At 29.8% G+C, this 10919-nt stretch overlaps 3 protein-coding genes across 3 annotated transcripts in view; 1 reads left to right on the top strand and 2 right to left on the bottom strand.

The window, feature by feature from the left end:
• LOC119676881 (laccase-4-like) overlaps window positions 1-10919 on the bottom strand; it is a 472379-nt gene that overhangs the window by 257679 nt on the left and 203781 nt on the right. The window lies entirely within an intron of this gene.
• The window catches only part of LOC119676888 (chymotrypsin inhibitor-like), a 188254-nt gene that overhangs the window by 163113 nt on the left and 14222 nt on the right, over window positions 1-10919 (top strand). The window lies entirely within an intron of this gene.
• On the bottom strand, window positions 5897-6302 carry LOC119676887 (chymotrypsin inhibitor-like). The gene is made up of 2 exons (XM_038088149.1): window positions 6191-6302; window positions 5897-6118 (listed from the first exon to the last, which is right to left on the bottom strand). The coding sequence occupies exons 1-2, from the start codon at window positions 6258-6260 to the stop codon at window positions 5949-5951; spliced, it is 240 nt and encodes a 79-aa protein (XP_037944077.1). The 5' UTR covers window positions 6261-6302; the 3' UTR covers window positions 5897-5948.

The following is a 10919-nucleotide window of genomic DNA, read 5'->3' as shown; positions in this document are numbered from 1 at the left end:
AAAAAAAAATCACTCATGTTTTATTAATTTTTTTCAATTAATTTCATCTTAAAGTCTTTTTAATTGAATTTTTATGAGGAACAAGTATTTTTTATTATTAATTTTAATTGTTATATAAAAAAATTTATATTGCTTATCATTAACAATAAACAAAAATGTTCTAAATTTAAGTAGCGAACTAAAAGCTTATAAGAGATTAAAATCAATTAAGGGAAATAAAAATATTTTTTTTTTTTTTAAAATAAAAGCAATTAATTTAATGCACATTTGACAAGTTTTTTATTTATAATCGATTTATTCAATAATTATTGCATTTGGAATTTCGAAGTCACAATTAATTAAGAACATCTTGAATAGTTCGCATCAAAGATAATAATATTTAGATAATATTTTTTATCTTTGTTCGCATTTTTTTTTCTCTTACTGCAATCTCTGTCATTCCACAAAATATCTTTGCATGTACTTAGATATGAAGCTTTTGATTTTCTCTTAAAAAATAGCCTTTCTCTTTTAACGGCTAACGGTATTATAAAATCAAAATTTAATGAATGAATGAAAACGATAATACAAAGCTTTTTGATAAACTAGAAAAAGCTTAAAAGCTAAACTTAAGCAAACTTTTTCTTTAAGTAAAAATATGAATTACTGAAGAAAAGAGCATTCAAGGGAACTTACAACTTGTAAGTTACAAGACTTCGGTTTTACAAGTTTGTTTCTCAAGTCTATAGATTTGAGAGCTAATTTAATCTAAAAATTTCAAGTAATTTCAATATCTCTTTAAGTGGTACAAATGTGCTTAAGTGCTACAGTGTTTCCCAACATTTTTTTTATTGGAAATATAGTTTAAATAATACAGCTTATTATGATGTATAGTATACCTACTAAGTATACTAAGTTATGATGTATTATATATAGAAGTCTCTACTTTGGCAGAATATGTGAAGCATCGAAAGCCACGGTGTGGGCCCTTGAACTAACTAAAACCAGCTCTTTGCAATGAATGTTAAAAATTTCCACAGCAATATAAAAACTTTATTCAAGTAATCAGTGGAGAAGATGTGACCAAGAGGCTTAATGTCTAGCGGACTAGATTTATCTAAGCCAAAAAGCATGAGGGATGCGCTGATAGAATGTGTGAAGTGATGAAGGCGGGGTTATGTGATGGACTCTGTGGCCAGAGTCACGATAGCCGTGGTTGGAAAGGCGAATAATAGTATCAGAATAGCATCAGAATCCCACCCTTCCATACTGAAAGGGTTTGTAGCGCAACGCTTGGAAGAGGTCTGCGGCGAGGGATTGCAGACCAAATGGAGTAGGTGTACGAGGACAGGGGGTGAATGAGCTGTTTATAGCAGTTTAACTGGTCGTATCTTCGAAAGTCACGAAATTCGTTGCTAATGGCATCCACGTGAGGAATGATGTTGTGCTGGGAGAATAACACAATAACCAGGTACCTTAGCTTGGTTAGCTTGATGTGCGAGACACTGAAGTCTCTAGTGCAACCTTGCCTTTGGCCTATAAGAGCTATGGTACAGATCTTGCTGTGGTTTAGCCTAACCTTTCACCTGGTGTAGTAGTTCAGTAGGGTCCTAAGGTGGGCATTTAGCTCGTTGGAGATGCGGAAACGGTTAGATAACCCCACGAAGACAAGGCAGTCATCAGCGCAGCAGATTTGCGTGTAAGTCAAGAAATCTTTTCTATGTGATACTATATTTGTCGTTTTTTAAATAAGATCAATCAGTTTCTGCATTTAAATCGCTTCAAAATATTTAAAATAAATTTTATAGCAATCTATCTTAAATAGATAAAGAATGTTATATATACTTCCTTCAATTTAACATTTTTGTTATCATTACTATAACGCAACTTTTTGTCCAAGTACCTACCAATGCCAAGTATAATCACCTGAAGCAATAGCAGGACCTGGATGCAGGTCATACCGATAAAAGTGTTAAATGACTAATAATGGATCCTTGAAGTTATACCTACGTTGTCCCGCAATAGGACAAGGTATCCAGGAATAAAGATAGTTTTAGTCCGTGCAATCGGGCACTCTGATCCGATGCTAGAAATTTACTTCGGAAGAAGACGGGGCTTATTAGATAAAATACTTTTCAAACACTTTCAAATTCAAAACATTTCGTGATGAGTATACATGACAGCGATTCTGACATTTCGAAAATGGAACTACATCGGAAAATGAAAAACATCGGACTTCTTCAAATTTTAGAGGTAACGCTTAAGTGCAAATAATATGTGCACAAAACGTGATATTATATTCGAAGATTCCGTCTATTTAACGGACTGAATTAAAAAAATTTTTTAAACAACTTATTCTAAAGGTTTTTCTCTAAGGGACCAACTTTCAATAATTGGAGTATAATGTTTTCTTTCTAAATTAAACAAGTTTATTGCTAATAAGCTCAATCAGTTACAATAAAGAACTACCAAATATAAAAATAAAATCAGGGTTCCAGCTGTCATTGATATAATTCTTGTCTGAAGAATAAATAAAAATCGATCACGAGAATTTCGACATAAATATTTTGTAATATTGGAGTCAGCGACTCATGCATTTGAGGAATGGCATTTACTAATCTTCTAAGTTTTGCAGTAGAACCAATAACGTATCCAAGCGACCTTCAATATCTAGCAATTGAAGTCCGACATCGGTATAGAAGTCGAGTTCATCATTGAGTTTCTCGCGCTGCTTTTGATTTGCACTCTTTAAAACCTGCATTGAAGTAAACATTTTTTAGTAGATTTATAATTCAATACATATAGATATATATATGATATATATATGATATATATATATGATATATATATATACAGATATATATGTATATACCTCAACTTCAGTTCCATCTACAACGAATTCAGATTCTTTCTTAATGGGTTCTATGTCATCCATTATAGAAACAGTTTTTCGTCAATAATTAATTTCAAAATAATAAGTAGCAATTTTGATTCCACAAATTGGCTTTTTTTTTAATTTTGTATATACTTAAATACAATAAACTTAAATCCAACTTTTGATTTAAATTAAAACAAAAAAATCATTTATGGAATAGATTTAAGAGAAATACACAGATTACTTTGTTACTTGTACTTGGCAAGATTAAAAATACAATCAAAGCAATATCGAATTGCAATGAGAAAGCTACAATGGCAAGATAATTTTTTAGATTAAGTGCTTAAATAGAGAGCCTTTAATGCTATTAGCGAGCAATATGACTAGCGCTTCTTTAAATATATTTCATCTAAGTGTAGTCAAGAAGTGTATGAATGCAAAAATTCAACCAAAAAAAACGAATACAAACTAAAAAAGAACTATATTTTGGGAAAGTATCTCTTATTAGGGAATATCCGATATCTGCGATGGATTCACTGAAATAGCAACTTTTGCATACTAAGTTCCATTAAATATACTTTTATTTGATGCTTAATTTATCTTATTGATTGTATTATTGATGCTTGAAAGCTTCGAATATAATTATAGTTAATTATTTCGAAAAATTTAATTCTTTTTGCAGGAATCTCAAATTTTTGTGAATTTTTTTTTGATCGTTTTTCGAATACCAATATTTGGGAAAATTTTTTGCAAAATAATTGTTCATTCATCATAAAAAGTTCTTACTCTTTAATTTTCTGAAACGAGCTACTTGTTGATATTTTGGATAAAAAACATAAATTTGCTGGGATGAAATGCCTTTAATAATTATATATTGTATAAGATTATCGGAAAAATAATTTTGTTTATTGAAATCAAATTAACATTTTACCGACACATATATTGTCCACTCCAAACCGACAACTTTTGAACATCTCCTGGTAATACATAAATCAGTTAATAAATCGAACTGTTTCAACTAATTTTTGATCTCTTCATTTGAAGCAAGATTTATACCATCTTTAATAATTTAGTGAAACTGGAATAAGTAATAATGAGATCTTTGAGAATCTGGAAAATATGGTTTGTGTGGGATTTTACCCCTTCAAACTCTAAAAGCTTTTAACGAGCTACAAAAATTGAAAATGAAACATTCTAATTTTCTATTCAACTTTAGTGGTCTTATCTATATAAATGAATCATTGAATTTGTCCAAAAATACCACTCAGTAGAAGCTCGAAAATGCGATTCCTTTGAAATCGCATAAGCTTAAATTAGATTTTTTTATGAATATAGAATTTTTATATGGCCCATATGAAATATGAGGTGTGGTCTATTAACTTTGAGTAAATTCATCATGAATTTAGTATTGCTACAGATAACTCATTTGTAGTTCCAAACCGTAACACGTTTTAAAAATGGATCATATTTTTTGACATTGAAAAGCAAATCACAAACATGAACGCGTCGGCACAAATTTCTGTTCTTGAGAATATGGGAAATCCATATGTCTAGATTTGAGATTTATATTACATTCCCATTGTCTCATTCAGGTGGTTTTACTCATTATAGCCACGAATGAGGATGATTTACCATACAAAGCGCCTTTATATTAATGAGTTGATTAACAATAAATTATCTCATTTATGGCGAAAAAATTCGAATGCAAACCTTAAAAGTAAAATTACCATAAGTTTATAAATATTTTGTCAACTGCATAAATGAGGTCATTATAATGTGAACGTTCACTCATTAATATAAATGAGCAAGTGCCTAAATGAGACAGTGTGAATGTGCTATTAGTCTAAAATAGTGATATCACTGTACTTTTGTTTACATTTACAACAGATAATTATTTAAAAAATACCATAAAAATTATTAAGATAGTTCGTTTAAGTTCATATTAAGTGAAGTTAGTTAAAATTAACTTAAAGTTTTTAATTAAGTGTTACGTGAGGAGACAAAGGTCCAGACAGTTTCATTATATAAATCAGTACGATGAAGTGCTTATCATAATCTAAGGCAACTGTTTAGATTATTATTATTTACCAAGTTTCTTTCTTGTAATAGTGAATACCTTATGGTTTTATTTAAATGCCCTGCAGATATCGAGTTGCAGTATGAATACTGACACAATTAGTAATTTTCCACAATAATTATCAACTTAATTGATCACTTAACATTTAATGTTTACTAAATTCAATCTATAGTAATGAAGTTTGGCAAAATATCCCAAGACTATTTACAATCATATAATACTTTCTGCTCAAAATGTATCCGGATTTTGTTGCTTGTTGACTACTCTTTAAGTAATAGACCTTTTTTTTGTTATGTTAGTACACCCGTTCTTGACATATGGTACAAATTTGAGCCCCATCTGTCAATTAGTTTGTTTACAGCAGCTGTTAATGTGAGACTACCTCAAGTGCATTTAGCGATTTTTACTATGAAAAATTCTTGTTCTACTCGATTTTTTGACCAAACACGGCATCACTGTCATCGCTCAGGCACCATGTTCGCCAGATCTGGCGCTGTGCGACGTTTTCCTGTTCCCGAAACTCAAATTGCCCCTTCGTGGTAAGTGTTTTGAGTCGATTGAATCGGTAAAAGAGAATTCGCTGAAGGAACTAAAATCCATACCTGGACGGGCCTACGAAAAGTGTATGGAAGATTGGGTTAAGCGTTGGCATATGTGTATCGCTTCAGAAGAAGCATATTTTGAAGAAGATAAAATAAATTTTGAATAAAATTCAAATTTGTGTGTTTTATTTACACAATCCGGGTACTTTTTGAGCTGAAGGTATATATAAATCTTATGCTAAAGAAATGTAATCTTTGGATACAAATTGAAATATTTTAACTACTTGCATATAATATTTTTATTATGTATTTTACTTCAAAATATAAATAGAAGTTTTTCTTTAATGTTAATATTTTATTTCTTTACATCTACGCTGAGTTTTCTTCCAGTTTTTCACTAAAATATACAAATTTTTGCATTCGTGCTTAAAAAAGTTTAGCCAGTGTAGACGTTAAGTTAGTATCCAGCTGATACCTAACAACTCGATTTTGGTATGCACTTTCCATCGTTTCCCTTTACAAAGCCATCTTTACAAACACATCCGATGACACACTGCATGGTACACATACGCATTGGGTCACTGTTGCAAGTTTCTGGACAAGCTGATCCACACCATGTGTATTCTTCATTTGGACCACATTCTTCTAAAATATAACATATGTTTTAATAAATAATAAAATTATCTTTATATTTTTTTTAAAAAAAGTTTCACATACCATTTTGTGCATTAACTGCCAAAAAGGCACCAAGCAAAAGGATCACAAAAGAAAATTTTCCGTACAACATTTTTGAATTAAAACTTATGAGACTCCACTCTACAAAATTCAACAGAAATATGGATTTTTATACAGAATGATTCCCATTTAAAAATGCAAAATCCAATGATCTCTGGTATTAAAACAAACACAGATGTCAGCAAAAAATAAATAATATTAAACGAAAAATTCTTATTAAACACAATGATTGAGATAAAAAAAGATTTTGTTTAATTTAAATGCAATGAACTGTAAAATGTACCAAAAGTAAAATTATTAAATAATTTATGGAGACGGGTTTGCTCTTATTTAAACAATTAAAATTAAATAAAAATTGTATAAACATAAATAAAATAAATTCGTAGATATTTACACCGATGCCTATGGTTTTTTGGTTTACTTAACATAAGGGTTTAATGCCTTTTTGAAAAGATCAAGTCTACGAAATACAGTGTTTCTTTAAACATACCTGAGATAATAAATTTAGAATATGTTTTATTTTAAAATCACAGATTTGCATCAAAAAAATTATAACTCCACATTATTATTATTTAAGTAATAGGCTATTAAAGCACCCCGATCTAAAAGATCTATTGTGCGCTTAAAGACCCAACTAGGATAATTTTAGACTATTTATAAATCTTGTAATTGCTGTGGACTTAATTTTACCTATTTGATTTGGGACTAAGATCCCGCTTTGAAGATAATCGAATTTACGTCTTGTCTACAGTGTCCTGTAAGAAGTTCAGTGTAGATTTTAATATCGTTTCTGCTAAGGCCAAGGATAGCATCAACTTTGATGTGATCAGCAATCATGAATCTTTTTGACTGTCCCATGCATGTTTGAGCTCTCCAGTGTTCAAGTAGATGTTGTTTCTCCCGTTCACATAATAAGCTATTTGTGAAGCTATTTGATACCCCGCAGAAGGGCTCTGAACTAATGAAAGGAGTACATGCACCTTTCTTTGTTAGGGAGTCTGCTATTTCATTGCCTTCATGCTCTTCGTGTTCCGGTACCCACATAAGATTAACATAGTTCCTCGATGCTAGGGTGCTGCGAAGTTGAAAGCATTCCCAGACCAACTTTGAATAACTCCACATAGATAATTCGTGAAAATTTGAACATATAATTTATAAAATATAAATGAATTTTTTATCTTCTTCTTACTGTTCTTGAGTTAGTGCTATTACGCACTTTTACTCTTTAATGGCTGGGGGCTTATCACTACCCCACACTAGACTTTAACTAGGCTAAGAAGTCATATAAATTCAATTTGAAGCAATTTTTAGTTTCCATTTACTGCATTCAATTTTTTCATCAAATTTGTAAATATTTGTACCAATCCAACATTGTTTCAAAATTCTACGAACTCTTATGCTTTATTAAATGTATATAGTTGTTTTTAAAATTAAATAAGTTTTTTATAAGTTTTTCTATGAACGAGTAGACTAGTTTGAAATGTTGAAGCTAAGCTCCTATTAAAAAGGGATAAAAATCTGGAAAATATTCAAAATTTATTAAATAATACTGGACATTTCGATTTTAATCAAAACTTGGTGATGACTTTTATTTTAACATATACTACCACTTAACAAATCTCTAGTCTGACGTTTATACGACAACACTATTGACCACCCATATGAGCTTTTATTCCTCAAAGGATACGTATCAAAATTTTAGGATACTCTGCAGTTTTGGTAACAGCAGATTTCAACATTTTGAAATTTTTATTGGAAAATCAATTTTTTTTTTAAATGAGTAAATCCTTTTCTTTGCGAGACGACAAAATATTGTTTAAACCAAGCTGTAGCTTGATAAGAGTTATTAAAACTTTGCACCAGAAATATCAAATGTTATCGATCGTGAACGCTATCGTGCAAACACCGAATATTCTGAAAATTCTGTTTCCCAAAATCGATGTTTTTATTTCCACAAAATACTTTTGAAAGAATGCATAGAAATTGTGTTAGGTTGCAAATTATTTGACATGTGAGGATTGCTCTTGAAGTATCAATTCAAAATAAACCATATAAAATAGAGAAGAAATCACATGTCTTCCCTTATGTCAAAATAATCGAAACAGGTATTGAGGTTAAGCATTTTTAAAAAACTGGAGTTTGAAAAGAATCATTGATGTCGTTATCATTTTCGCCATTATCACTGAACTATATCTGTTCCTTTATTTTTATCGTAATCTGATATGCTATTTTAAAGAGGAGGTCTGTTTGAATCATAACTATTTTATGTATTACTGCCGGTCATAGTAATCGTATTATTGCCAATATTTGTTACATATTTACCAATATTGAGATCCATACAGTTAAATATCACTCTTACGATATGACTATAATACTATAACTTTAACTGCAATGTCACGTAAATTTATACTACCCATAATTTATTTTAAGTTTTTAAGAAACTGCCTCTGAGAGTAATTATTAAAGTTAATCTATCTAACAATTTTGTGCTGTTTTCGCTTTTTCCTTAAGTTTCTGCAATCTGATTAAAATAGGTCACAACTATAATCTCACAGTGTCTGTCAACCCAATACGTATTACGAATAGAATAAAAATGTATTCTGTTTTGTAAGTACTTGTACAAATGTCCAAAAAAGTTATATATCGTTAAGGATAAAAATACAATATTTAAAAAAACGTGATCGTAATGGTATGTACTGCCCGCAACCCGGTATTTGAGAAACCCTGCTCTAAAATCTTAAGGAGATTTTTTGGGTACATACATGTTATCATTAATATTAAATATTGTAGCTCTAGAACTATATGAGTTTTTTTTTATTATTCTGTTTCTGTGTACAGTTTTATTTTACTAATTTAAATTTATATATACTACGAGGAGATATATGTCCAATTACACCAGGAGATGTTTCTAAACCCCATTGATGATCGATATGGGGTAGTATGCGAAACAAATCTATGATTTTTCCAACAATAAATATAATATTAATATAAATACATACACTTTTGAAAATAAAACCACATACGTTTAATCTATGGATATATGCGAATGCTTTCAGGTCATGGTCTCTTGTTGTAATGAACAACTCATTTTTTGTTCACGTCCACAGTCATTATACGTTTCAAGAATTGATAATTTTTACTTGACATTTGACATTTGGCTGAGCAACGGCACAAATTTTTTCAGTAAAAGCATAAAAAACCTATACGACAAACTTTCAGATTAAACCAAATAATAAGACGTACTCTCTCACCGATCTCCTGAGCTGTTATTCGCCGGTTTATATTAGTGCCTTAATTGTGACTTCTTCAGCTTTCAGTAATGTTCCAGATTATTAGTGGTTGTGCATTTTAAATACAAAATTGTCGAAACGAAAATTTTACAAACCAGTTTTGACCCAGCAGTTCTGTTAATAGATCTCCTTTCCTTTTTTGGATTCGTTTCTATTATTTTTAACTACTTTTTAAGTTGACAAAAACTATCTTCACATTTTTTTCTTTTAATTATCAGTTTGTTTCGCTATTGTAATTTTATATTCTTACCAAAAATACTTTTAATTTATAGTTCAAACTGTTGTTTTTTTAATTATACTCATAATAATGTAGTTTTAATTTAGCTATGAATTAACTGTATTTCACATAATTTGACTTTAGATCCATTAATAAAATAGTGTAAAGAAGCACTTTGTGGTCAATGAACAATGAGCTGTCAAGTAGCACTTTCCATTTTTTAGTTTCTATAAAATTAAACGTTCAGAGTGGTAATTAATTAAGACTTTTAATGCAAAAATTATTCTCTACTATATTTTAATATAATGTAAATTCAGTAAAATTCAATAAAATTTAATTCTTTTATTGAACAATTCATGGCAGAACTAACAATACAAACTAAAAATCTTTTTTTTAGTAGAAACCAGTAAATTTTTGTATTCGTTTTATGTATATATATTTATTATGAAGGATCTTTACTATTACAATTAAAAAGTTTAATAGTCCAGTAACGACTATTAATAATAATATTATATTATAAATACACTTCAAATAATTTAAGAAAAAATGATTAACATATTTCGGAAATTATTCTTAATATTTTTGTTTGAGTTTTTAAACTTAATTTAAGTTTGACTGTCGTCTGACTCTTCTTAGCATTGGGATGGTGAAACGCATTTACCATTGTCATTACGAAGGAACCCTTCCTTACAAGCGCATCCAATTAAGCATTGCTCAGTGCAAAAACGGGCTGGAGGAGTATTACATTTATCTGGACAAGCAGTGCTACACCTTGCATACTCTTCGTTCTCTCCACATGAAAAGTTTTCCTTATCCAACAGTATATCTTTGGCTTGAGCACTAATAACGCCCAAGAGACTTACAAGAAGAAGAAGTGCAAAAATAAATTTTATATAATTTCTCAACATTTTTAAGTAGCGTTAGTATTTTCCACTTCACTTCATGAAATTCAACAACATACTGATTTTTAAAAAAGTACCCAAATTAATTAATTTCAATGTTATGAAAACAAAGAAACTTGTTTTTTGAACAGGTTCAAAATAGAAGAGACTACTAATTATTAACAAATCTGTTAAGGTTTCAAATATTCATATCGAATGCGAGTAACACACCTAAAACCCTAATAAAGAAGAATAAAAAAATATGTTATAATACTTAAATGTATCTGCAATTTCCAGTTTCTTATCATCAAAAGCACCTGCGA

This window comes from Teleopsis dalmanni, chromosome 2, assembly GCF_002237135.1.
Source record: "Teleopsis dalmanni isolate 2A chromosome 2, ASM223713v2, whole genome shotgun sequence".
Taxonomy (NCBI): Eukaryota; Metazoa; Arthropoda; class Insecta; order Diptera; family Diopsidae; genus Teleopsis; species Teleopsis dalmanni.
The sequence above is the reverse complement of the archived record's forward strand: the minus strand, read 5'-3'. Positions and strand labels throughout refer to the sequence as shown.